At 55.3% G+C, this 27,939-nt stretch overlaps 1 protein-coding gene across 4 annotated transcripts in view; it reads right to left on the bottom strand.

The window, feature by feature from the left end:
• Positions 1-27,444, bottom strand: part of SLC5A10 (solute carrier family 5 member 10) — a 106,337-nt gene extending 78,893 nt beyond the window's left edge. Inside the window, exons 1-5 of one of the 4 annotated variants that reach the window (XM_075899778.1) lie at positions 27,122-27,436; positions 24,185-24,256; positions 17,445-17,549; positions 16,736-16,795; positions 15,212-15,316 (exon numbers count right to left, since the gene is read on the bottom strand). In XM_075899778.1, coding sequence (XP_075755893.1) covers positions 15,212-15,316; positions 16,736-16,795; positions 17,445-17,549; positions 24,185-24,256; positions 27,122-27,232 — 453 coding nt within the window. In that variant the 5' untranslated portion in view covers positions 27,233-27,436. Of the gene's footprint in view, positions 1-15,211; positions 15,317-16,735; positions 16,796-17,444; positions 17,550-24,184; positions 24,257-27,121 lie in introns of those variants that run through there. The other 3 variants (XM_075899779.1, XM_075899782.1, XM_075899781.1) reach the window with 3 other exon arrangements.
• Positions 27,445-27,939: the final 495 nt, after the last annotated feature.

Here is a 27,939-nt window from a genome sequence, read left to right as displayed (position 1 = left end):
GATTTCCAGATGACAAGCGCTCTAGAACAGCTTGGGATTACTTATCATTATCCGGCCAGGCGCTCGTGGGCCTCCATTCCCGTGGAGAGAAAAGGGTGCCAAACACCTGCCACCATCAGGCCTGTCACTCACCCATGTGCTCCCCTCTTCCTGCCCCATTGCCGACCCTACCCCAGCCAGACTCAGCACCTTCCCACAGCATGTAACTCCTCGCTAGCACACTCCCCTCCCAGCGCTACTTTCAGCCGAGGATCTCAAAACACTCTAGTAACAATCGTTCATTCAGCCTCGTACAACACGCTCAATAGGCAGCTGGGCACCAGCTTCCTTTTACAGTTGGGGAAACTGAGGCAGAGCACACAAGTGCCTTAGCCAAGGTCATAAGAACATAAGAATGGCTGTACTGGGTCAGACCAAAGGTCCATCTAGCCCAGTAGCCTGTCTGCCGACAGTGGCCAGCACCAGGTGCCCCGGAGGGGGTGGACCAAAGACAATGATCAAGCAATTTGTCTCATGCCATCCATCTCCAGCCTCTGACAAACAGAGGCCAGGGACACCATTCCTTCCCCCTGGCTAATTGCCTTTTATGGACCGAACCTCCATGAATTTATCTAGTTTCTCTTTAAACTCTGTTATAGTCCTAGCCTTCACAGCCTCCTCCGGCAAGGAGTTCCACAGGTTGACTGTGCGCTGCGTGAAGAAGAACTTTAGCTGATTAGTCATGCAGCAGGTCAGTAGACAATCTCGGAGTAGAAGCTGCCTTGGCCTCACATTTTTGTATTTTTAGACTGGGTGTAGGTCACCCTCTGAGAGCAGAATCTGTCCCCAGGGCTCCAGGGAGAGAAGACGACCTTGGCAGGGTCACTAGCTCAGATACCTCGGAACTACAGATGCTAAATTCCTGATGACACTGTTGGGAAAAAAGCAAACGTGATTCTGGGAGGCATTAACGAGCGTGAGCAAGCCGGGGGAAGTCATTCGCCCACTCTACGCCGATTAGACTTCAGCTGGCGTCTTGTGACCAGTTCTGGGCACCACTTTGCAGGAAAGATGTGGAGAAACCAGAGAATGTTCAGAGAAGGGCAACAAAAATGGCTAAACGTCTAGAAAACAGGACCCCTACAAGGGACGACGGAAAGAACGGGATTTGTTTAGTTTGGAAAAGAGAAGTCTGAGATGGGACATGACAACAGTTTTCAAGTACCTAAAAGGGCGTTACAAGAAAGAGGAAGAAAATTTGTTCTTCTTGGCCTCTGATGATAGGACGAGAAGCAATGGGCTTAAATTGCAGCAAGGGAGGTTTAGGTTGGACATTGGGAAAAACTTCCTGTCTGTCAGGGTGGTTAAATGCTGGAATAAATTGACTAGGGGGGTTGTGGAATCGCCATCACTTGAGATATTCATGGGTAGGTGAGACCAACACTGGTCAGGAATGGTCATAGAGTTAGCAGGTGTCCGGTTTTCTACCGGACAGTCCGGTATTTGCACCCTGTGTCCGGTAGAAAAATTCAGAAAATACCGGACATGTGCAATGTGCAATGTCCGGTATTTTCTGAATTTCCAGCTGGGCGCCGGATGGAAGCCTGGCGGGGGCGGTCAAGCGACTGGGAGGCGGAGCGCAATTGGCGCTGGGAGCCCTGTGGTCGCATGTAAAAGCCGGGTGGGGCAGGGGTGGGGGCGGGGCCTGTTGGACTCCAACTGCGGCCAGTGGCTGCACCCCCCCCCACGCCAGCTCTATTTCCTGCCCCCCCTTCCTCCGGACCCCCCTCCTCCCGTCCAGCACCCCCCCAGCCTCTGATCCCTCCCCCAGCTCTGCTTCCCACCCCGCCTTCCTTCCGGCAAGCCCCGTGGCCCCTGACCTCCCCTCCCTGCCAACCCCGCACCCTGCTCCCCTCCCAGCCGGTCCCTTCCCCCACCCTCCCTTGATCAAGTGTGTCCAGTATTTTGGTGGGGGTCTACCTGGTAACCCTAGGTCTAGATGGTGCAGGGTCCTGTCACGAGGGCAGGGGCCTGGACTTGATGACCTCTCGAGATCCCTTCCAGTTCTGAAATTCTATGATATGCCGCACGATGGCACAGAACAACACCACGGAATCTCTCCTGCCCCCCGGCAGCACGTCCATGTCTGGAAGGCAACAAGCTTGGTGCAGCCCCCAGGGGAGGACAAGCCAGGTGGACAAGCGGCGTGGGCTGATCCCAGTCCCTAGGCCAGACTCCCAATTCCCTTTTAAAGACCATTAAGTTGCTCCTCTCTGCAACATCGCCCAGCAGGCCCTTCCCAAAGAGAGGCAGGGATGGCTGGGAAGAGCCGGCGGCGGAGCGGAAGAGCACAGCCACGGGGGGGAAACGGGGCACAGGAAAGGCACGCGTGTTGTTCTCCCCTGTGATGGCAGGGCGCTGCCAGAGGCTCTGCAGCATCTGGACCCCAACGAGACCGGAAACCCAGACACTCCCGCCCAGTTCTTCTCCTCCTTTCCCCTGCTCCCTCTGTTCAACAAACTCATCTGCCGTCTCTGCCACCAGGGGCAGTAATGGGGGGGAGCAGGTGCAGCCCGTCCATCCGTCTCTGCGTGACTGGATCTGTTCCCTTGGCAGCCGTGTCACCTTTGAAAAGGCTGCCAAGTCGTTTCCCGGAGCCCAGCTGGAGAGGGACGCTGAACCTGTCTGAGCTTCGCGTCATCCCAGTGGGGCCCTGAGCCTCAAGCTGGGATGGACACTCCTGTGGGCAGAGGGCACTGGGGAAGGGAGGGGATCTCATGCCAAGTGCCCCAGATAGCCCATTTTCCCCTCTGGCAGCGTGGATCCTGAGTGCAAACACCAGCAGTGCATGTCTCCAGCGCCTATAATCAGAGGGTCTCAGAGCAAACACCCCCACAGAAGGCAACTAAGGATTATACCCATTTGGCAGATGGAAAAACTGAGGCACTCGGCAATAATGGGTGCTGCTTGCAGCTGAGCAAGGGATCAAACCCTGGAACCCCTGACTGTCAGGCCCCTGCTCTAGCCACCCCAGCAGAGCTGCACCTCTCCCCCCCCCCGGCGCAGACAGCTGCCCAGCTAGGGCATGCGTTGAGATCGGCCAAAGGAGCGCCTCTAACACACTCCAGAGGTTAGATGTTGCTATGAGACTGCAGCAAGATGCCCTGAGGAAGCCCGGCTCTGCGAGGTTACCTGGGAAACACTGGCCTCCGGAGGGCAAGCTCCTGCAAAACTCTTTAAACCTACTCTGGCAATGAAACGCACCGAGCCTGGGGAACGTCCCTGCACATCTCTTTCCTGGCACAGGCCTGGTGGCCAGGCTCATACCCGCAAGGAGAGCTCTCTGCGGGGGGACCGTCCTTCCAAGCCTCCTTCCTTCCCTCGGCCGCTGCCCGCGTCTGTGGCGTCCCGACTGAGCAGAAGGCTGGGTCGTCGCACGCATCACAGACGCTGCGGGAGGTTGGGTTTAGAGGGGACGTGGTCAAGTCTCTAGACACCCCACGGCGACGGGAAACAGAACACGGGGCGGCCCAGAGCAACCCAGGTTCTGGCAAGACACGTTGGGATCAGCTTGTCCCGGGTGTCACGGGCTGGGCAAGTCCCATGGCTGGACTGGAACGGAGACACCCAACTCTCTGGTCCCCATGGGAGCTTTCCCAGTGAAAAGCCTGCACGCAGAACTCACGCCCCATGGACAGAGAAGTGGAGGCTGGCTTAAAATGCAGGGCCGGATCCGCAGCTGGGGCAAATGGACTTCCTGACCCAAACCCTCACATGATCGGGTCGCGGGCCCACCCAGGGGAGCTGCTGGCAGGCTGGGCAGGCCCACGCTGCTTTGTTTAGTCGAGGGTCCGTAGCCTCTCTGCTCTCATTGGCTGCGGTTCACCGTTTCCTGCCAAGAGGAGCTGCAGGAAGCTTTGAAAAACTGTGCTCTAGAATCTAGACCAGTGGCCCCCAATGCAGTGCCCGGGGGTGCCATGGCGCCCCCCAGCGCACTTATGTGCGCTCGCGGAATGATCTGGGCCAGCCCCGCCCCCGGACGCCCAGCGCGTGAGCAGCCCCGCCCCCGGACGCCCAGCGCGTGAGCAGCCCCGCCCCCGGACGCCCAGCGCGTGAGCAGCCCCGCCCCCGGACGCCCAGCGCGTGAGCAGCCCCGCCCCCGAACGCCCAGCACGTGAGCAGCCCCGCCCCCGAACGCCCAGCGCGTGAGCAGCCCCGCCCCCGGACGCCCAGCGCGTGAGCAGCCCCGCCCCCGGACGCCCAGCGCGTGAGCAGCCCCGCCCCCGAACGCCCAGCGCGTGAGCAGCCCCGCCCCCGGACGCCCAGCGCGTGAGCAGCCCCGCCCCCGGACGCCCAGCGCGTGAGCAGCCCCGCCCCCGGACGCCCAGCGCATGAGCAGCCCCACCCCCGGGCGCCCGGCTGACCCAAAAGGTTGGGGACCACTGGTCTAGACCATCCCTGACAGGTGTGTGTCTACCCTGCTCTTAATATTCCCAGTGATGGAGATTCCACAACCTCCTTGGGCAAATTATTCCAGTGTTTAACCACCCTGACAGGCAGGAAGTTTTCCCTGATGTCCAACCTAAACGTCCCTGGCTGCAATTTAAGTCCTTGGATTCTCTGTTGAGGCTGCCAAGCAAGGGGGCTACTGAAGACCAGGTGAGCTGGTGATGCGGGTGCCCTTCCTCAAAGAACACATGACCAAAGCCACAACCAAGCCCTGTAGGACTTTGCATCAACTCTCCTGTCCAGCCCCCCAGCAATGGAGCTAGAAGCCAGGACTTCTCCTCGACCTGCGCCGGCCCTTCTGCTGGAGTCAGAGGCCAGCAGAAAGCCCCCAAAGAGGATAACGATTCCTAGGGCCACGCTGCGCCTGAGACTCCACAGGGGAAGGCTCTGGACCCTGGTCACGCGCCCCTACGCGCAAGGTCGTTCTCCACTTCCAGGAGCAGGATGAGGCGGCAGCTCGCCCCGACCACAGCTCCCTCCCCGCTTCCAGCCGGAATGGAAGGCGCCATTGTCCTCCAAGCTCCCCGGGGCACCCGATGTTCCCCGGCCCGATTTACTGCCCTTCATGTCAGCACTCGCCAGCGTCTGCGCCATCACCCCTGTGAGCGCCCCCGCCACCCCCAGCAATGCTGGTTGGACCCAGGCGTCGCCGGCTGCAGAGAGCCGCTTTCATAACGGCTCCTGCTGGGTTCCCTCGGGCCGGAGAGCGTTCGCAGCCAGAGACGCCTGGGTGGAGGCCCCGGCCCCTCCACCTTCTCTGTAATTTTGCTGCGGGGGGCAAACAAGGAGAGCACGCGGGCCTGGTTCAGGAGACGCCACACAGTCCAAAACGAGCTCGTTAAAAGCAGGCCTGAACCACGCGCGAGACAAGTCGCGTCAATGGTACGAGCCTTTGAAGTCAGGCCCTACGGCTCTGGCAGGAAGCCTGCCCTGTCCTGCCCCCGGGAGCGACCTCACATGGAGAGTGGCCCTTACCCAACGCCGTCAGAACGGGAGAACACGGGGAAGGCAAGTGTTGGGATTCAGTGGGGCTAGCCCCGGGGCCCAGGCGACACCAGGACCCTGCTAGGATGAGGCAGCCAGGGAACAGACATGCCTAGGCAGTGCGGTCCGGTCTTTTCTAGCCGGGGACAAATGCTCCTGGGGACGGCCATGCGGCGTGCCTGAGGTCTAGCGCCCCACACACCTGCCCCACCTGTGCAAATCGCCCCACTGGAGCTGGCAGCAGGAGTTGAACCTGCGACCGTTAGCACAAAAAGCATCAGCTTCTACCACCTGAACTAAAAGACAAGCCCTTGGCTGGTGGAGCAGAAGCAGCCTCACGGATCTCTAGGCGGGCAGCAGTTTCCAACCCCTTTCCATGTGTGGACCCCTACAAGTTTTTGAATACAGGTGCAGATCCCTTTGGAAATCTTAGCAACAGCTTGCCTACCCCTGGGGACCATGGGCTGACAACCACTGGCTCAGGCGGACCAGCCCCTGCAGCAGTCCTTGGGGGAGGCAGATCACTGAATCAGTTCAGTCCTGTGTGCTTGCAAATATTCATCCCAACACATGGCTGGCAACAACGGTCTTATCCAAATCCACCAGCCTGTGTAATCTCCAGATTCCACTGCTTTCCTTCCAGGTCGTTTTTTTCCAGCTGGTAATATTAAAGGAATGCCGGGGCACGTGGGCTGACTGACACAAGTGGACTTTTGTGGACAAAACTATACCTGCGTCTACACTACCGCCGCATTCTGTTGACAGTAAGTTGACAGAACGCGGCAGTTTTGTCGACGGCGGTAAACTTCATTCTACGAGGAATAGCGCCTTTTTTCGACAGTTATGTCAAAAAATGGCGCTAGTGCATCCACACTGATTTTTCAAAAAAGAGCGTCTACACTCTGCCGAAAAAGCGGCTTGCTTTGTCGACAGAACTGGCTGTAGTCTAGACGCTCTTTGTCGACAGAGACTTTGTCGAAAGTATCTGTCGACAAAGCCTGTCGACAAAAGCCTGTAGTCTATACGTACCCCTAGTCAGTTATTCCCCATTTTGCAGCTATACACCCGATTCTTCCTTCCTAAGTGTAGCACTCTGCACTTGTCTTCACGACCAATTCTCCGATTTATCAAACACAGAACACTAGAACTGGAAGGGACCTTGAGAGGTCATTGAGCCCAGTCCCCTGTACTCACGGCAGGACCAAGCACCAACTAGACCATCCCTGACCAGTGTTGGTCTCACCTGCCCTTAAATATCCCCAGTGATGGCAATTCCACAACCTCCCTAGGCAATTTATTCTAGTCTTTAACCACCCTGACAGGAAGTTTTTCCTAATGTCCAACCTAAACCTCCCTAGCTGCAATTTAAACCCATTGCTTCTTCTCTTATCCCAAAGATCAAAGACAACATTGTTTCCTCTCTCCTCCTTGTAACATCCCGAAAACTGCTATCGTGCCCCCTTTCTGTCTTCGCTTTTCCAAACTAAACAAATTCTTTCAGTCTTCCCTCCCCAGTCATGTTCTCTAGACCTTTAATCATTTTTGTTGCTCTTCTCTGGACCCTCTCCAATATTTCCACATCTTTCTTGAAATGTGGTGCCCAGAACTGGACACAGTACTCCAGCTGAGGCCTAATCAGTGCAGAGTAGAGCAGAAGAATGACTTCTCGTGTCTTGCTCACCACACGCCTGTTAATTCATCCCAGAATCAGGTTTGCTTGTTTTCCCCAACAGTGTCACACTGTTGACTCATGTTTAACTTATCATCCACTACGACCCCTAGATCCCTTTCTGCAGGACTCCGTACTAGACAGTTTCTTCCCATTCTGTATGTGTGAAACTGATTGTTCCTTCTTAAGTGGAGCACTTTGCATTTGTCCGTATCAAACTTCATCCTGTTTACCTCAGACTATTTCTCCATTTTGAATGAGGACCCTATCCTCCAAAGCACTTGCAACCCCTTCCAGCTTGGTATCATCTGCAAATATAATAATCATAGTCTCTATGCCATCATCCAAATCGTTGATGAAAATATTCATCAGAACTGATCCCAAAACAGACCCTTGCAGAACCCCGTTTTTATGCCTGTTAATTACTCACTGAGAATGGTTATCCAGTCAGTTATGCACCTACCTTATAGTAGCCCCATCTAGGTTGTACTTCCCTAGTTTATTGATAAGAAGGTCATGGAAGACCATGTCAAATGCCTCAAAGTCAAGATTGTTTTGAATTCTAATCCTGTTCCCCAAAGTGCTTGCAACCCCTCCCAGCTTGGCGTCATCCACACATTTCACCAGCAGCCTCACCACTCCATTATCCAAGTCATCAGTGACAATACTAAGCAGTCTTAGGTCCAGAACCGACTGCTGTGAGACCTAGCTACAGCCTTCCTGTTTGAGAGTGAACCCTTCATGCCAGGACAGGCCTTCCACCAGCTGTGTACCCACCTTGCACTAATTTCATCCAGATCACATTTCCCTCCTTTGCTTAGCCTGTCATGTGGCACTGTGGCCAAAGCCTCCCAAATCTCTCACCCAAAGGACAGCACCGCCATCAGCAAGCACCCGAGCAGGTCTGGCTTCTGGGACAGCCCACGGCGAATGCACTTGGAAGCGAGACCCCAGCACCACTGCCTGTTGGTGCCTGACGCTCGGGGACACGTACGCGCCGGGAGAGCAGTGTCCCTTTCAAGGCTGACGTCCTTAAACAGCCGAGGCGTAAAAAACAGCACCGTTTAGAATGATGAGCCGTTTAAATTCTAAGCATCGTGGCTGCACAGGAAGGTTCCAACCACAATCAGAGCCCCGGGGCTGTGCAGGCACAGTGAGAGACTGTCCCTGGCGCAGGCCAGAGAGAGAAAAGATTTGCCCAAGGTCACACAGCTGGGCAGTGGCATTGCTGGGAAGAGAAGTGGGTCTCCCGATTCCCAGCCCAGTGCTCGCTCCACTGGCCCAGTACCATTGAGTGTGACCACAATCAAAAGGGTAATTACTGACCAGGGAGTTTAAGTGACATCACACTTCCTTTCTAGCGCTTTTCCTCTCTGGACGTGCACATGGCCAGAGGATTCCGCACTGCTGAGTACGAACATGGCAAGTCTTCATTTAAGCATCTCCTGGTCAGCGAGATCCCTTTCCCAATGGACAGGAGATCAAGGATCCAGTCGGGGCAGATGACCATTTTGCGGGGCCCAGGGCAGCACAATTTCACGGGGGCCCCCTTTTCCATGGTGCATGCGCAGGGCCTCTTGAAGTGCAGGGCCCAGGGTGGCCGCCCCACTCGCCCTGCCCTATATCCGCCCCTGGATCCAGCGCACTCAGATCCAGGCCCCAAACCAGCTATGGGGCACTTGGTAGCAAATCCAGGGCTGAGCCTTCCTGGAGGAAAGCCAGGGCACTGCTGGGAAATGCCAGGCAGGCAGGAAGTGGAGCCACAGTCAGAACCCGGATTGGAGTGGGCAGAACACACAGAGCTCGGGTTGCCAGCATCCCGGGAAGTTTCAACCCAGGACACCATTTTGAATTAACAATTAACAATTAGTCTTCGCGTTGTGTAAGCAAGACAGGAGAAGTCATTCTTCTGCTCTACTCTGCATGATTAGGCCTCAATTGGAGGATTGTGTCCAATTCAGGGCACCACATTTCAGGAAAGATGTGGAGAAGGTCCAGAGAAGGTCCAGAGAAGAGCAACCAAAATGGTTAAAGGTCTAGAAAACAGGACCCCTGAGGAAGACTGAAAGAAAATGAAAAGAGAAGACTGAGAGGGGACATGCTAGCAGGTTTCAAGTATCTAAAAGGGCGTTACAAGGAGGAGGGAGAAAAATTATTCTCCTTGGCCTCTGAGGCTAGAACAAAAAGCAATGGGCTTAAATTGTGGCAAAGGAGATATAGGTTAGACATTAGGGAAAAAACTTCCTATCTGTCAGGGTGCTTAAGCATCAGAATAAATTGCCTAAGCTAGAGAGGTTGTGGAATCGCCATCATTGGAGATATTTAAGAACAGGTTAGATAGACATCTACCAGGGATGATTAGATCAGGGGTTCCCAATCTGGGGTACGTGAACCCCCAGGGGGTACGAGAAGCTTGTCAAGTGGATATGGGGAATATTTGGTAAATAACTAGATTATCTTAATTGAAATATTCCAAAAGTAGTAGTGTCAGTGAAAAAAATTGTGGATTCTAGAGTCTAGAATTTATTTCCTTTCCTATTGAATAGGGGGTACGGGAAGGTTTATTAAAAGCCAAGGAGGTACGGGGACCGAAAAAGGTTGGGAACCCCTGGTCTAGATGGTACTTAGTCCTGCTGTGAGGGCAGGGGACTGGACTCGACCTCTCGAGCTCCCTTCCAGTTCTAGTGCTCTATGAGTCTATGATTTTATGAATTCCAGGAGACTCCAGGACAAGTCTGGAGGGCTGGCAGCCCTACACAGAGTGGGCACAAACACAAACTGCCTGTGAGCACCCCCTGGTGGGGGAATAGCAACATTTCAACAGTACAGGACTTCTCAGACACCACAGTGCTGGGTTACCGCTGGCAAGTTGCTTCTTGTTTCATCTGTATGAATGCCAAGACCGCGTCAGACCCTTGCATTAGATCATCCTGTCCTTGTCCCAGGGGGCCTTGTGGGACTGTCCTCCGGAGAGCACATTTCCTCCTGCGTTCTCCACCGGGGCGGTGTGTTTCCCCTCTGGAGTGCAGGAGCGACATGGCTCAGGTCTGCAGTCCCAGGTCGCGCGACATCTTGGACCGTGCACCCAGGTGCTCCAAAGTTGGTGTCATCAAATTACAGCTGAATTTACAGCCAAGATCTCATGATGCACCGAGCAGCCCCAGAGAGGAGCTTGGGTTGTTTTCAGACCTGCTACAGCAAAAACCTCTAGAAACCCTGAGGAAGGCCAGGACGCTGTTATAATCGCTCTGTGGGAATCGGATACTCCCCGCAGGTGCTTGGACCATGCTGTGGACTGCAACAAAGCTTCCTCTCCCTGCAACCCAATTCGCTGGGAGGATTCCAAAACCCCAGGGCAAAGATCTCATTCTTAATTACATGCTACCGGTCTTTTAATGCCTCTGGAACCCCGCTGGTTGCTTTCCTGCTTCGTTTGATGTTCACAGCTACATTTTCCCACAGGACTAGCAGGAAGCACCACCACATGAGACGCGACAGAGGAGGGAAGAGGGGAATTCCGTGCTGCCAAGAATGGACGTTAGTGTTGACATGCTTTGGGTTCGAGAATGTGGATCTATAGCATCACTCATGTGCCTCTCCTTGGGAAGACTGAGTACCAAAAGGTACTAGCAGTGAGCATCTCCTAAGAGGGCTGCTCATTGCACTCTTAGGTCCAGGTATAACCAAGTGTTGCCCTTAGCCAGAATTCTGTCTACAACCAGAAATTTCTCGGCCGAGCTGGCCGGCCCATGAGGGAGTAGGTTGAAGCTCAGAGTGATGCTGACTCTAGATCGGGGTTCCCACACTGTGGTACACAGCCCCAAGGACGTATGCAGCACATCTCTGGAAGGCATGCAGGCGAAATTGTGCCATGGCAGAAGGATTCATCATTTTATATGCTGTTGCTTTACAATTCTGTAGGAATCTGTTATACCAAATACAGGAGTAAATTTATTTCAAGATGTGCCAATGAGAACACAGATGCGCTGGCATACGGTTACCTCCCAATCACCGTACAGCCTTAGCGTGGAGTTAGTGGCCCAGCAATTATCCCATCAAAGTGAGCTCAGAATTAGAGGCAACGTTGACAATATACACACACTGTACATTAGGGACATACGGACAGGTGGCTAACAACAGGACGTTGTAAGGACACACAAGAAGTACCAGTGATGAGAAGGGGGTACACAATCAGAAGAGGGTACACAGGCAGAGCTGGAAGACGGTACGCAAACAGAAGAGGGTACACAGACAGAGCTAGAAGGGGGTACGCAATCAGAAGGGGGTACACAGACAGAGCTAGAAGGGGGTATGCAATCAGAAGAGGGTACACAGGCGGAGCTGGAAGACGGTACGCAATCAGAAGGGGGTACGCAGGCAGAGCTGGAAGGGGGTACGCAATCAGAAGAGGGTACACAGGCAGAGCTGGAAGACGGTACGCAATCAGAAGAGGGTACGCAGGCAGAGCTGGAAGGGGGTACGCAATCAGAAGAGGGTACACAGGCAGAGCTGGAAGATGGTACGCAATCAGAAGGGGGTAGGCAGGCAGAGCTGGAAGGGGGTACGCAATCAGAAGGGGGTAGGCAGGCAGAGCTGGAAGGGGGTACGCAATCAGAAGGGGGTAGGCAGGCAGAGCTGGAAGGGGGTACGCAATCAGAAGGGGGTAGGCAGGCAGAGCTGGAAGGGGGTACGCAGGCGGAGCTGGAAGACGGTATGCAATCAGAAGGGGGTATGCAGGCAGAGCTGGAAGGGGGTACGCAATCAGAAGAGGGTACACAGGCAGAGCTGGAAGACGGTACGCAATCAGAAGGGGGTAGGCAGGCAGAGCTGGAAGGGGGTACGCAATCAGAAGGGGGTAGGCAGGCAGAGCTGGAAGACGGTACGCAATCAGAAGGGGGTAGGCAGGCAGAGCTGGAAGGGGGTACGCAGGCAGAGCTGGAAGGGGGTACGCAATCAGAAGGGGGTACGCAGGCAGAGCTGGAACGGGGTATGCAATCAGAAGGGGGTACGCAGGCAGAGCTGGAAGGGGGTACGCAATCAGAAGAGGGTACGGAGGCAGAGCTGGAAGGGGGAACACAATCAGAAGGGGGTACGCAGGCAGAGCTGGAAGGGGGTACGCAATCAGAAGGGGGTACGCAGGCAGAGCTGGAAGGGGGTACGCAATCAGAAGGGGGTACGCAGGCAGAGCTGGAAGACGGTACGCAATCAGAAGAGGGTACGCAGGCAGAGCTGGAAGGGGGTACACAATCAGAAGGGGGTACGCAGGCAGAGCTGGAAGGGGGTACGCAATCAGAAGGGGGTACGCAGGCAGAGCTGGAAGGGGGTACACAATCAGAAGGAGGTACGCAGGCAGAGCTGGAAGGGGGTACGCAATCAGAAGAGGGTACGCAGGCAGAGCTGGAAGGGGGTATGCAATCAGAAGGGGGTACACAGGCAGAGCTGGAAGGGGGTACGCAATCAGAAGGAGGTACGCAGGCAGAGCTGGAAGGGGGTACGCAATCAGAAGGGGGTAGGCAGGCAGAGCTGGAAGGGGGTACGCAATCAGAAGGGGGTACGCAGGCAGAGCTGGAAGGGGGTACGCAATCAGAAGGGGGTAGGCAGGCAGAGCTGGAAGGGGGTACACAATCAGAAGGGGGTAGGCAGGCAGAGCTGGAAGGGGGTACGCAATCAGAAGGGGGTACGCAGGCAGAGCTGGAAGGGGGTACGCAATCAGAAGGGGGTACGCAGGCAGAGCTGGAAAGGGGTACGCAATCAGAAGGAGGTACGCAGGCAGAGCTGGAAGACGGTACGCAATCAGAAGGGGGTAGGCAGGCAGAGCTGGAAGACGGTACGCAATCAGAAGGGGGTAGGCAGGCAGAGCTGGAAGGGGGTACGCAATCAGAAGGGGGTACGCAGGCAGAGCTGGAAGGGGGTACGCAATCAGAAGGGGGTACGCAGGCAGAGCTGGAAGACGGTACGCAATCAGAAGGGGGTAGGCAGGCAGAGCTGGAAGGGGGTACGCAATCAGAAGGGGGTACGCAGGCAGAGCTGGAAGGGGGTACGCAATCAGAAGGGGGTACGCAGGCAGAGCTGGAAGACGGTACGCAATCAGAAGGGGGTAGGCAGGCAGAGCTGGGAGGGGGTACGCAATCAGAAGGGGGTACGCAGGCAGAGCTGGAAGGGGGTACACAATCAGAAGGAGGTACGCAGGCAGAGCTGGAAGACGGTACGCAATCAGAAGGAGGTACGCAGGCAGAGCTGGAAGGGGGTACACAATCAGAAGGGGGTACGCAGGCAGAGCTGGAAGGGGGTACGCAATCAGAAGGGGGTACGCAGGCAGAGCTGGAAGGGGGTACGCAATCAGAAGGAGGTACGCAGGCAGAGCTGGAAGACGGTACGCAATCAGAAGGGGGTAGGCAGGCAGAGCTGGAAGGGGGTACGCAATCAGAAGGGGGTAGGCAGGCAGAGCTGGAAGGGGGTACGCAATCAGAAGGGGGTACGCAGGCAGAGCTGGAAGGGGGTACGCAATCAGAAGGGGGTACGCAGGCAGAGCTGGAAGGGGGTACGCAATCAGAAGGAGGTACGCAGGCAGAGCTGGAAGGAGGTACGCAATCAGAAGGGGGTAGGCAGGCAGAGCTGGAAGACGGTACGCAATCAGAAGGGGGTACGCAGGCAGAGCTGGAAGGGGGTACGCAATCAGAAGGGGGTACGCAGGCAGAGCTGGAAGGGGGTACGCAATCAGAAGGGGGTACGCAGGCAGAGCTGGAAGGGGGTATGCAATCAGAAGGAGGTACCCAGGCAGAGCTGGAAGGGGGTACGCAATCAGAAGGGGGTACGCAGGCAGAGCTGGAAGGGGGTACGCAATCAGAAAAGTGCGGGAACATCTGCTCTAGAGCTAGTGACACAATGGGGGTACAGCAGCTTGAGTAAGGCCAACTCCCCAACTGCTAAGCCCCAATCGTGCGGCTATCCCAGCCCATTGGTGTAGCCGGGGGCATGTGATTTCCCAGCAGAGTTACTGTCATTCATGCAAGGCCAGCTCCAGTGTGTAATTCCAATGGAGCAACTCAAGCAAGGCGCTGCTGTAGCACTTCCATGCAGACACCCACTGCCACGACAGGAGGGGGTTCAGCCAGTGGCAAGTTACTGGGGTTCTCCCAGTTGTGAATCTCTCTCTCTGAGATGCAGTAGTGAGGGTAACACAGGAATTCTTCCAGCAACTGAGATCTGTCTACACCAGGGCATATCTGGGGATTATTCACACCCCTGAGCAACGTAGCTGATTGGACCTAACTTTTTAGTATAGACCTGTGTGATGTAGTGTGGGTACCTTGCTGGTTGCTATGCTGGGCAGTGGGTTGTGAGTGACCTCCCCTGGCTGTTGTCTGCAGCAGGCCCAGCAGGGCAGGGGATGAGTCATTATGCAAGGGGGCTTCGAACCTGTCTGACCAGTGATCTCCCAAGGAGCAGAACAATGGGAAGAAGGGGAGTGGAGCTCTGGCTGGGGGCAGGGCTGGAAGTGAGTTAGTTAGGCTTCTGGCTGGGATCATGGAGGAAGCAGTCTAGACAACAGGCTGGGATTTAGGAGCCCAGGCTCCCCCATCTCAAGGGGGGCTGAGGCATCCTAGGCCTGCCCTGTAACCGGATTATATCTATGCTGTGCTGTATCCTGGAGAAGCAATAAACTCCATTCTACTGACTGGTGGAGTCTGTCCGTGCCATTACGGGGGTGCAGGAGACGGGAAAACCCCAACACGACGTCACAACCTGTTTGGACTAATTATTGGTGTACAGATCCCATGGGTTCCCACCTCACCCCCAGGATGCTCACCTCTGCCCCCTCCAGGCTGCTTTTATAGCATCCCCTGGGCTCCCTCCCAAAGCCCTGCTCTTCCACCCACCTGTGGCCTGGGCAGTGTTAACTCTCTGCCTGCTGGAAACCAAATACAGCCCTAAACGCCATCACAGCAGCCAGCCCGGCCCGAACCCTCCCCTGGTCAGGTTTGGTGGTTTGCCCAGCCTTTGCCCAGGTGTTGCCTGGCAGAGAGCCCCAGACAGGTGCCCTGGGACAGCCCAGTCCTGGCTACTCACCGATATTTTGGTGAAGACGGAGAGCAGGAGTGACAGGACCGAGAGGTACATCCGGATTCTCGCCCCTCCAAAGCGTCTCTGCAGATACTCCGGCATGGTGACGATCTGAGAGGTGGGAGGCACGGTCACTGCACGGCACGGCAGCCCCCTGCCAACGGCACCTGCAGCCCACGTCGGACTGGGGAAGCACCAGGAGGGCTAAGCCCGGCACTTGGGGGACGTGGTGACCCCTTCCCCTGCCACAAGGAGCACAGAAACAGCTGCGATCTCTCTTATCCCATGGCGGTGTGTGCACAAGGGGCTTTGTGGGAAGCCTGAGGGCACATACCCCAGCTCAGGGATGGCCAACCCATTAAAGGCAAAGAGCCACAATAGTTGGGGAGAAAAAAAAAAGAAAAGAAAAAGAAAGCCCCAGCCGCATGGGGTCAAGCCGCATCGGACGGTGAGCACAGGGAACCGGGGGTTAGGGGAGCAGTTTTTAGGGGCACAGGGGCAGCTTCACGAGCCACAGGGGAGGTTTTGTGAGCCGCAATTTAAGGGGGGGAGAAGAGCTGCATGTGGTTCACAAGCCACTGGTTGGCCAGCCCTGCCCCAGCTAGTCGTAGGATGCTGCACAACATGGCTGTGTCTAGACTGGCCAGTTTTTCCGGAAAATCAGCCGCTTTTGCGGAAAAACTTGCCAGCTGTCTACACTGGCCGCTTGAATTTCCGCAAAAGCACTGACTTCCTGCTGTAAGAAATCAGCGCTTCTTGCAGAAATACTATGCTGCTCCCGTTCAGGCAAAAGTCCCTTTTGCGCAAAAGGGCCAGTGTAGACAGCTGAGATTTGTTTTCCACAAAAAAGCCCCCATTGTGAAAATGGCGATCGGGGCTTTTTTGCGCAAAAGCGCGTCTAGATTGGCCACGGACGCTTTTCCACAAAAAGTGCTTTTGCAGAAAAGCATCCTGCCAATCTAGACGTGCTTTTCCACAAATGCTTTTAATGGAAAACTTTTCTGTTAAAAGCATTTCCGGAGAATCATGCCAAGCTAGATGCAGCCCATCAGTCTTACTAGAATCCTATACCATAGCCCTTGCCAAAGCTATGAAGCCCCTTCCCCTGCAGCCTCCAAGATCCTGAAATGAACCAGTAAGTCTAGGGGCTGAGCTCAGCTTGCAATAGGGAGGCCTCCTTTCATTGCAGGCACCGTATCAGTACGGTCAGAAATAGGAACATTTCTAACAGCCTCGCTTTAGTGGGGAATCAGGGGTTGCCGGGAACGACTGCACGCACCTACCCCCCTGCTCTCTACTGGATGGAAGGAGACCTGTCCCAGTGTGAGCCCTGGATCCCGTCCCGCAGGGTGGTTATGGCCAGTACAGGGGTGGGGTCGATTTCAAGCAGGCTCGGGCAAAGAGAGCAGAGTTCACCCCAGGATAGGGCTCACATAGATCCGGCCCTGAGTGACAGCCGGCGACTGCATCTGTCACGACTACGAACGCCGGGCTCTCTGGCTATGTTTGATGTACTCCAGCTCGGCTTACCCCTGAGGAGATGTAGACTGGCACGAACACCCAGGCCAACGCCAGCAGGACATAGGTAGCCTAGAGAGAAGCAAGGGCAACAGCACAGTCCGATAAACCACAGTTCTGCCCACAGCAGGGCCTCCAGCTTAATATTAGCAAAGTCACCGGGTCCCATGCAGAGAGCTTGAGTTGAGATGCACACGCTGGTCATCGAGTGGCACAGCATGAGGGAATCAAGGGGGGGGCATACAGAACTCCCCTGTGGACACATGGCCTGATGCAACGCCCCTTCTCCGTGTTTAGCGCTGCACTTTCCTGACTCCACAGATGACCAGAGATTTCACGTTCACTCTTCAGCACGGCATCTCTCGCAACCTAAGGCCTTACGGGAGCCGGAGCCCAGTGGCCTTCTGGGGAAATGCTTGGGAAACCCGTGAGCCTGTTTCATGTCTGTCACTTTCCCATCATATACCCAGTTGGGATCTCTGCAGGGGTGGACTTGGGACCTCTGGATCCGGAAGCATGAGCCCGTACTAAAGCACTAGGGACGATAGCAGGCTCCTAAACATCTATGTGCGGCCCCACCAATAAAGGGATTCAGAGAGCTTAGCAGCCGCCCTAATGGGGTTACCTGCAGGTACAGTACATGCCCTATTACGTGTGCCAGGCTTTGCCTGCTCCTCCTGGCTCCAGCGACTGATTAGCTTAATAAGGCAAAGCCACTCACGTTCCATTCAAAGCCAGCGACGGCGATTCCCCCAGCCGCGCCAGTCCCAGCCAGGCCAATAAAGAGCCCGGATCCTTCGCTGCTGGCAAAGAGGGATGCTCCAATCTGCAGGCCAAAAGCAAGGAGGTGCCGTTAGTGGGCACAGCTTCACTAGGCATCGGCCTCTCTGCTGTGAGGCCCACCGGGCAGGGGGGAGGAACCTCAGGCCCGGGGGCCGGATGCAGCCCCCAGTTTGCCTGGATCTGGCCCCCCCAAGACTCAGGGCTCTCCCTCCCAGCCTTGGGGAGCCCGTGCTGGCGCTCCAGCTGCTCCCACCCCTGTGGGCCTGGAGCAAACAAATCTACTAGGCGGGCACCCTGGGTTCTGATGTACAAGGGGACTGAGAGAAGTGGCCTCCTCAATCGGGGGCCACATCAATGAGGGTTTGTTCGGCTTCTCGCTTCTGTGTGGCCCCCGACTGATTTTTCTGTGGGTAGGCGGCCCCCGCCACAAAGGAGTTTCCCCACCCTGCCGTAGGGCCAAGCGGCTCACTTAGGGTTTGTCTATACTACAGCGTTAATTCGAGTTCTTAATTCGAAATAGTTCATTCGAATTAACATGTCTACACACAAAATGCTGTTTGAATTAGTGTTTTGCTAATTCAAACTACTGCGTCCACACTGAGTGGACACAGAATCGGATTTAAGGCCGGCCGGAACCAGGTCAGGGGTAGGGCATCAGATCAGGAGTGTCTTTGTGTGGCTGTTGCCTGAGGCGTGTGCTTAAAGACACACATACACACACACACACACACGATTCTCAGGTGTCCCTGCTTGCTTGCCTGCCTCGCTGAGGGACAGCAAAGCATTTGTCTCTCTGCGTGCTCTGGTTGCCCTCACTCAGGACACCACAGCACTCTACAACATGCAGCCAGAGCTGCCCCTGGGCACTCTGGTGCATCTCGTGGACGCGCTGCTATCAGCCTGGCTGCACCTGCTGCAGGCTGCCATGCGGGATGCCCATCGGGGAGGGGGGGGGGGCTATCAGTATCCAGGAGGCCCTGCAGGAGAGCATCCATCCTGAGGAGCCCTCAGAGCCTCCCTGGTCCTCCCCACTGGGGGCTTGTGCCTCATTCCTCCCTCACGTCCTTCCACTTACCCCTCCCTAGCCCCTTCCTGATGTCAAATAAAATACACATATTCTCATAAACAAATACTCTTTATTTAACAAAACTCGGGGGGGGGGGGGGGAATGAAACCCAGATGAGATTTGGGAAAGGAGGCAGGGGGGGGGAGAAGAGGGTGGGAGACAGGAAGGGAACACCTGGGAAGAGGGAGCTGGAAGGGGGAGACAAGGGGAGAAAGAGGGAGGAGAAGCTCAGGGCTGGGGATCTTGCCAGCCCTCCGATCTCCCAGCACTGCGCGTGCGGAGGCCTTGGCATCCCCAGAGGGGAGGGGGAGCAGGAGTGGGAGGAGGAGGAGCGGTAGTGGGGGCAGCCACAGGGGCTGGAGCTGCAGCAGGCACCAATCTCTGCACCAGGGTCTGCAGGTGGTCACGGATGGCACGGCCCTGCTCCAGCAGCTCCCGCAAGCCCTCTCGCCGCAGGCCCAGGTCATCCTCCACCCAGGGCTCCTGGCAGCGGACCTGCCTGGCATATAGTGCCAGGTGCTGCCGGTGGTACTCCTCCTGCTGGCCCGGGTGCGGGAGGCTGTCCTGGGCGGGGTGGTGCGCCCTGCACTTGTAGCTGGTGCAGCTGTGGAGAAACAAGAGACCTGCTCAGTTATCCCTGGGGACACAGTGGGTGAAGCCCCCCTCTGCAAGGCGAGGACGGCAGGTCTCCGCACCATCATGTCCTGCTATCCCCAGGAGTGTGAGCTGGCCCAGGATTGCACCCATGCCCCTGTGCTGTATTTAGTGTGGGTGTGTGGGGGGAAGGGAGATGTGCCCTGCCTCTGCGTAGAGGGGGCTCCTGAAGGGAGGGCATTGTGCAGTGTCTCTCCCCGGGGTCAGGAGCATGTCATGTGCCTTCATACACAGATGCGTGTGGGTAACAGGCCAGGGCCTGTGTGGCAGGCAGCTGGGGCCACATGCCCTGGCTGGCGCGGCACATGCACAGGTTGCTGCGTGATCCGTGATCAGCAAGGACCACACGCAGTCCCTGGGCTCCCTCCCCCTCCCGCCCCGCATAAGGGGACAGTGATGACACTCACATGTTGAGGCCTCCCTGGCCTCGGACGACACTGGCGACAGGCTTGCTGAGATGGCTTGGGGTTCCTGGGCGTGCGGCAGACTTCCTCCAGGCTCCTGGCCGTCATCCTCCTCCTCCGTGCCCTGGTCAGGGCCCTCTGCCCCAGGGTCGATGACCACCTGGGGGGCATGGACCGTCTGAGCCCCCAGGATGCGGTCCAGGGCGTCAAAATAGGGGAAAGGGTCTGGGTCTGCCCCTGGTTGGGAGCAGCCCGCTATGGCTCTGGCATAGGCCTGCCGCTGCTCCTTATCAGATCCATGATCTCCGTACTGGACCAGAAAGGCGCCCGCCTTTTCTGTCCCCTGGCAAGCTCCTGGGAGCTGCCAGACTGGTCCTGGGGAGCAGTGGAGGGCTGGCTGGCACTGGGTGGCTGGCTCATGCTGGCACCTGCATCGGGGCAGTGCCTGAGGGCTCTGGGTTGGCAGGCCTGCAGCTGGCACAGGCCCTGTGGCCAAACAGACTCTGCCCCTTTAAGGGCTCCAGGGTGGGGTGGGAGGCTGGGAGGTGGGGGGGAAGGAGCAGAAGAGTTGTCCTGGTTTGGCCCAGAGTAGCCACCAGGGGAAACTGGGAAAGGCTGGAGGCCTCCTATTTCAGAATAAGCGTCTACACAGCACTTATTTCGAATTAGCTAATTCGAGTTTGGCGTTACTCCTCATAGAATGAGGTTTACCGAACTCGAATTAAGCACCCCGCTATTTTGAACTGAATTCGAAATAGCGGTTTGCCTGTGTAGACACTAGGAAAGTTAATTTGAAATAACAGCTGTTATTTCGAATTAACTGTGTGTAGACATACCCTTAGTTACCGTCTCTTAGGGGTTTGTCTTAGCAGATGTACCGATTTGGACTAGAGCATTTTTGGCCATATCGCAAGGATTCTATGGGCCATTTTGTGTATCCTGAGCTATAGCCAGTTGGCCTTCATGCGTACAGGACCTTTCGCTTCGCTAAGTGAGGATGAATTAAAGCAAATTAGACCTTTGGCTTAGATGGCGACCTAAGTTCATGCCCTCGAAACTCAACAGGTGCACCACAGAAATAACCAGTTAGGCTAGACATAGGAGAGGCGGAGCTAATGGTCACTACTACATCTGCCAGCCCAGAGTGTAAGCAAGCGCACCCCAACATTTTGTGGGTTTGGAAATTAAGTCTGGACCCAGAAGGTGGGCACATAGTGGCCAGGGTTAACAGGAAGGGCAAACCACCGTGTGTATGTGTTTGTTTTAGCTTCTATAGCTTTTCTATGGCATTTTAGCTCTTGCACCTGTAAGTTCTGCACTTGAGCATGAAGGAACCTGGACCAGACTCGCTTGGCAGGCCAGAGGTGAGGCTGGTCCTTCGTCTCTAGCCACCAGGTGACCGAGGCAGGGTGTGAGTGTGTTAATCTAGGAAGCGGTATGCTGTATAGTACCATATGTGTGTGACGTAGTGGGGGTACTTGCTGGGATGTGGTGACCCCTGCTGTCTGGAGCAAGACCCAGCAGGGAAAGCCTCACTAGGCAGAGGTAAGGCCAAACTTGTTGAACCAGTGGCCAGACACCCCCCATGGAGAGGAACAAAGGAAGGTGGAATGCTGCCCTGGCTTGGGGGGCAGGGCTGGAAGAGGGTGAGTTAGTTCCTCGCTGGAAGGCAGGGTATAAGGAGCTGGGGAGGGGGCTGGGACTCCCCTATCTCAAAGGGGGGGCACTGAGGCCTCTTAGCCCCAGTTCCTGTAACCAGATTACATCTGTGCTGCGCTGTGCTGGAGGAGCAATAAACCACCCTCAATTCCACTGGCTGGTGCAGTCTGTTTGTGCCATTTCGGGGTGCAGGAGACGGGGAACCCCCAACGCGCCGTCACAATGTGCCTCTACCACGTTATTGCCTTTGCAATTCTGATTGATTCCTTCTCCGTTTGATCATTGTTCCCTTTATCTCAAGGAAAGCCTGAAAGGCCGAATTCGGTTCTCCCAAAGGGCCTCGCAAAATTCTTGAGTCACCTGGTTCCGGGACAAGAACCTTACCGTATTTTCCTGCATATAAGACGACTTTTTATGCTAAAAAACATCCCCCAAAAATCGGGGGTCGTCTTATACGCCGTGTATACAGGCAGTCCCCGACTTGCAGGTACGAACGGGGCTTTTCTCACCCCAGAGGACACAGACTGCGGGACCTCACGGTCCCGCCGCCCGTGTACTCCGGGTCGAGAAAAGCTGCTCCGCGTCTCCCTGGTCTGCAGACCAGGAAGACACGGAGCAAAGCCGCGGAGGGGCTCCGGCAGCGGGGCAGCCCAGACGCGCCGCGGCTGTCCCGCTGCTGGCATCCTCAGAGGCTTTGCTCCCGGTGTCCCTGGTCTGCTGGAGACGGTCTCCAGCCGACTAGAGGCACCGGGAGCAAAGCCGGGGAGGCGGAGGGGCGCTGCCGGTTGGCCTCTTAAGGGGGGGTAGTCTTATATGGCGAGTATAAGACAAAAACCTATGTTTTAACTAGAAAATTAGGGGGTCGTCTTATACGCCCAGTCGCCGTATACGCCGGAAAATATGGTATCTTCTGATTAGGTCAACTGGTGTGCTATCGCCTGTATTGTAGAAACACCAATGGCAACCCCCGAAAATCAGGCAAGAGCAAGCACCTGCTTTTGGAAGCGGCAGACGGTGGCTGAATCTTTGCTGCCAGTGGAACCGTGTCCACTGAGCAGGCTTCGAACAGGGTTCCCCTGGACGGCACAGAGCCAGCGTCAGCGCTTGCAAACTGCAAGGAGCCAGCGTGGCAGCCGCGTGGAAGCTGGAAGGGCTGATGCAGCCGCCAGAGAAGGCAGAGCCGCAGTCCAGACAAGGGCACCGTTCCAGCTCCCCTGCTGAGGGCTTTCCTCTGTTACATTAGAAGTGAGGACTTAACACAACACAGAGCCACTCAAACCATCTCCTTGCCCCGCGGGCTCTCATCTCCCCACGTGTCGAGAACTTCACTGTCCTCAGAGCCCAGCCAGCTCCGAGCACCTGCTCCTCTGCCTAAGAGCCGGGAAGGCGCGTATGAATTCCTGTAGTCAGGAGGCCTGGGGTAGCTTCCAGATTTAAAGATCCCATGGCAGCGTTCCCTGTAAACTGGGCGCTCGTGCGGAGAGATTCAAATCCCGCCCAGCTGATTAGCCGAGCAGCCACAGCTCGGTGTTTGTTTCTACTGCTGGTGCACATGCCTCGGTGCACATAAAATTATTCTGCACATGGATGGAATAATCTGCACATGGGTGGGAAAAATAAGAGGGAACATTGGTCTATGGGCTGCAATAGGCACCCTGGGACTTGCACTCTCAGCTAATCCTGAGCTCACGCACAAGGCCGCTATCCTTGGGAGCATGGCTGATAGGTAATGCAGGTCATGGAAGGCATTGACTTCCCAAAACAGCCTCCGCTGCCCAGCTGACAGGAAAGGCTGGGGCCGTGGTGTGGCAGCCCGGCTTTTCGGCCGCCGGGGACGACTAGGGCTACAGCACAGTAGCCCCAACTCTCCAGGTGGCCAGGAAGGCTTGGGTAAGGATCGGTCAGGGCTTGGCTCCATGTGGGTGGAAAAGTTGCTGAAGGGGCGGAGCCTCGAGGAGAAGGGGCGGGGCTGGGCCTTGCCTTCCCCAGTTGGAACATCACCTGCTGCCCCTGCTTGGGAGGCATTTGGGAGCCCAGCGCTTCCTTTCCTCATTCAAACACTTGTCAGAAAATCACATGTCGCTGCATTTGCTGCCGTGCAGAAACACTGTTCCCGGGCAATGCTGCCCAGACCTGAGCAGTACGGAAGGGGCATGGAGGAGGGAAGAGGGGGTCAAACAACTCTCTTTTCTAGACAAGCACAAAATGCGGGAGGAATATTTTGGGTGTAACAAAATCGGGGGCCACCGATGACTGTGCAGGGTCACTACACCACAGTCATGACCGGTCATGCTTGGGAACACTGGGGACAGCTCTCCAACCCTGCTCCGAATGCCCTTACCCAAGCTTAGACGGGCCTACGGGGAATCTCCTAAGAGGGTCAGATGCAGTGGTAGGATAAGGACAGATCCTAATGATCAGGGTTTTGAAACCTGGTGGGCAGGACCCATCCGACCACAGAAGGACAGCAGGGAGGAGGAAATGGAAGAAATGGTGCCTGGCTCCAATCAGGCAGGGGTAGGCTGATGCTGCCTCCTGGGTGGGAAGCCAGTGTATTCCTGCGTTGTGCTTTATGGGGCACGATCCAAAGTGTCTGTGATTCATCACTAAGTAATACACTAGGGGCATGCCCTGTGGCAAGCCAGTACCAAGGCAGCCCTACCCTGCAGAAGAGATGAAGAGCGATATTAGCAGCTCCATCTCCTGGGGCACTGAAGGGGATGATGGGACAACACGGGTCACCTCTATCCCGGAGACCCAGCTACCAGCCTTTTCACAGGAGCAATGGCTCTGCCACAGACTCCCAGGGTGGGACCCAGCTGCTGGGAACTGTCTTGCATAGAGGGACCAAACAGAAGCCAGAGCGAGAGGCAGAGAGAAGGAGCATCTACTTACAGGCCACCATGCCATGCTCCTGCCAGCGAGGAAGTAGCCACTGACCGTATTCCTGTTCACCCTGCACGAGGACTGAGAGGCAGCACAGATCAGCGTGGGAACCATCCAGCCCTGCTCCCATCAACCCATCCTGGAAAGCGAGCCAGGGGCAGGAGCCTTTGGATGGCTAGCAAGAGCCACATGATGGCGGCAGGATTATACCACCACCACCACACTCTGATCTAGAGCTACTCCGCACGACACTGCAGAGAGATTCACGCAGGGCAGCCGCATTAGCCCCACTTTACAGATGGGAAAACTGAGGCAAAGAGACTTTCCCAGCAGGCCCAGGCCAGGATTAGAACCCATCTCCCGAGTCCCCTGCCATATGATTGTATGACACAGGGAACAGCTTCCTGGGCAGGATGGAGCCCACCAGGCCTGAGTAGCCACACAGGAACCTCAGAGAGATGGAATCCCAGCAGATGGGCATGTCCAACCTCAGCCCTGTGCAGAAAGGTTTGGCCGGGATGTACCACCATGCTACAACGGATGGACTCCAACCAGCTCATGTCCAACGGCTGGAGGCCGACTGAGACGGAGAACCCTGCCTGTGCGGAGGTTTGGCTCAACCCCATGGGAAGTCAATGGGAGCTCTCCGAGGGGCTGAGATGGATGTTAGAACAGGCCTCCAATGCTGCCACCACTAATGGAGCTTCCCCTTCAGCTCTAGTGGCAGAGGGGTGTGCTTTTGTGAGCACAGATCCTCCTCCTAAGGGCACGCCTGTGTGTGGATTAACCAACGGACAGATCCGGCCCCCAACGGGTAGGACAGGGTGTCTCCCTTCCATAGTGGCATGGGGAAGTTTGGGACGAACCTGGGCCTGTCCACTACTCCAGGTTCCAGCCCAGGGACCCTAGGTAGCAGCAAATGACAGGGCTTTTCTCCAGCCCCAATACAGCAGCTTTTCCCAGGGCCACGTCCCCAAACGCTCCCCTACTACCTGAGTGACTCTTTCCTGCTTCAGCACAAACGCTCTTGCCTTTCTCAGCTCTCCAGCAACGCACTTCCCCCCTCCCAGTCCTTCACTCTTGTCCTTCCCTTTGCCTCCGGGAAACCTTTTAAAGCAGCCCCACAGACCTTCATGGGCTGCAGGTGCCTGATCAGCCTGCTGCCTCAGGCAAGTTCTTAACTAGCCTCAGGTGCCTGCCTGCCTTGATTACGTGGCAGCAGTCTTGGGCAGTTTATTCAGGAAACAGAAAACTGTTCACCCGCCTGCTGGTATGTCTGCCTGCCACCAGACTATTGTAGCCAGCTGCCCTGGGTCTGTCACAGTCTGTTCATGCTGGATCTGTTGGACTGGCTCCCTTTGACCGCCCCTGACTTGCATCCTGACCTTCTTAAGACTCAGCCACGAAAGACACGGATTACTCCCTCCCCTAAAAAACGTAAGCACATGCTTAACTTTAAGCACGTACTTCCATTGAACATCTTTCAGCCGCATTTCTCAATAAGCATGATCAGAAATCATTCTTAGCTCTTAAAGCTAAAGGCACAAGGGGAAATAGCATAAAAGCAATCTTGGAAGGGGCTGGTTATCATATCTTTGCTTTATGCCTTGGATGTTACAGTTTTTGACACCTACAGAGAGTAGCCCTGGGCACACTGGAACTAAGATTAGACCAGTAACTCAATTGATCTCTTAGAACTTAGGTTCCCAAACTGGGAAATTCCGGGGGGGGGGGGGGGAGTGAGGTGACCTAGCCCCCCCTGCAAAGAAAGAGCCTGGTCCATGCAGCTCACGCAGGGGGGGGGATGGAGCATCCTGGGCAGACTTCAAAATGGCCACCTTAAAAGGGCAATGCCTGCTCTGCTCTTAAAAGAGCAACCTTTTTTTTTTTCCTCAACAAGTTTTGCTGCTATTTTTTTTTTTTTTTTTTTTTGGAGGGAGGAGGTGTGAGGGTTTCCCAAAAGTCAAAAAGGGGGCATGATGCCGAAAAGTTTGGGAACCACCATCTTAGAAGCACCTGAATTAGAAGACTCCATTATGACCCGGAGGGAGGGCATGGGTTTGTGCCATTATGAATGGGAGGGGAGGAGACCATGAAACAGATTGTGTATTAAAACATGGGTCATGCTCTGAAAAAAATTAAGAACTTCTCTGACCTCTTCCAGATCAGAACCCCCCGATCACATCCCAGGAGCAAAAGATCCCAGCAGACACATTCCAAGGCAGGCTCCTTCTTCACCTGTGCTGAAAGCTGCAAGGTTCAAATTCTAGTTGGGCTGATTCAGCCCTTTCTATACAGATAAACCAAGGTCTCCGCAGTTTTCTGGGGCAAGGTCTTTCAGAGAAGAGTTGAGCAGCCAAGACATTTTTTTATAGAAGTCGGAGCTTTCCCTGGGCCAAAATTTCCCCTTCCACCCTGTTGTGATGTAGGATATGTAGGAGCAAGCTAATTATTAAAATGCTCAGCAATCCCTGAAAGTCATTTGGAGCTGAAGCCTCTTGCTAATCAAGCCACAGATGTCTGCAATCCACCAGAGAGATCCGGGGGCCCAATCCGGCAACCCCTACTTGCACAAGGAGTCATTTTTCATTGTTTGAGTCTGCTAGGTTGCAGGATCAGGAGTGTAGACCCTATGATCTTGCAATCAAAACCAGGCAGGAAGACAAAATTGCAGGATCAGGGTCTTACTTTGCAAAACACTTTGGGACCTTTTGGGATGGAGCGAATAGAAGCTAAGTACATGTAGCACCTCGCAGGTTCAAGTCCAGAAGGCCACGTTGCTAAGGTGCAACAGTGAAACAAAGCAATAAACCACTGAGGATTTCAAAGCCACGGCTCCCGATCCTTTTGTGTGGCACCTGAGAAGCCAGCCCTGAGCGAGGAGATAGAAATTGCAAAGACCCAAGTACATAACAGCAAATTAACTTAAACAATAACCCCTCTTACCCATATTCCCACAGCCACGTTCAAGGCAAAATAAGCCACCACGACAATAATGTCAGCAACATTGAACTGCTGCAGAGGAGCAATGGATCCAGTGGTGGAATTGTCGCCCATCGTCCTGCTGCTCCCTGTCCAGTCCCAGAGAAAGCTGCAGAGTGTCAGAGACACAATCACTGAGTCAGTAAGTGATTAGCTGCTTGTGGGAATTGATCATTAAGCCGGCGCTAAGGTTTTTCACTTGGCAGAGTCATTCATGTGGACAGACAGACTGCCAAAGTACAGCCTGGCTTCTGCCTCCTGCCCCCTTTCCGCTCACCTATGGCTCCTCAGAGCTCCAGGAATCCAACATCACGTCCAGTGACGTAGGCAGCTGTTGAGCTGCAAACATGATTTCTGGCTGTTTGCAGCCAACAAAAGGCAAACTGGCTTCCCTTATGCCCAGATCCGAACTGTGAAAAGAGGAGACTAAGAGGGGATATGATAGAGGTCTATAAAATCATGAGTGGTGTGGAGAAAATGAATAAGGAAAAGTTATTTACTTGGTCCCATAATATAAGAACTAGGGGCCACCAAATGAAACTAATGGGCAGCAGGTTTAACACAAGTAAAAGGAAGTTCTGCTTCACACAGCGCACAGTCAACCTGTGGAACTCCTTGCCTGAGGAGACTGTGAAGGCTAGGACTATAATAGGGTTTAAAAAAGAACTAGATCAATTCATGGCGGTTAAGTCCATCTGGTATTGGCCATGGGGCATCTGGTATTGGCCACTGTCAGCAGACAGGATACTGGGCTGGATGGACCTTTGGCCTGACCCAGTCTG

Source organism: Pelodiscus sinensis, chromosome 16 (assembly GCF_049634645.1).
Source record: "Pelodiscus sinensis isolate JC-2024 chromosome 16, ASM4963464v1, whole genome shotgun sequence".
Taxonomy (NCBI): domain Eukaryota; kingdom Metazoa; phylum Chordata; order Testudines; family Trionychidae; genus Pelodiscus; species Pelodiscus sinensis.
The sequence above is the reverse complement of the archived record's forward strand: the minus strand, read 5'-3'. Positions and strand labels throughout refer to the sequence as shown.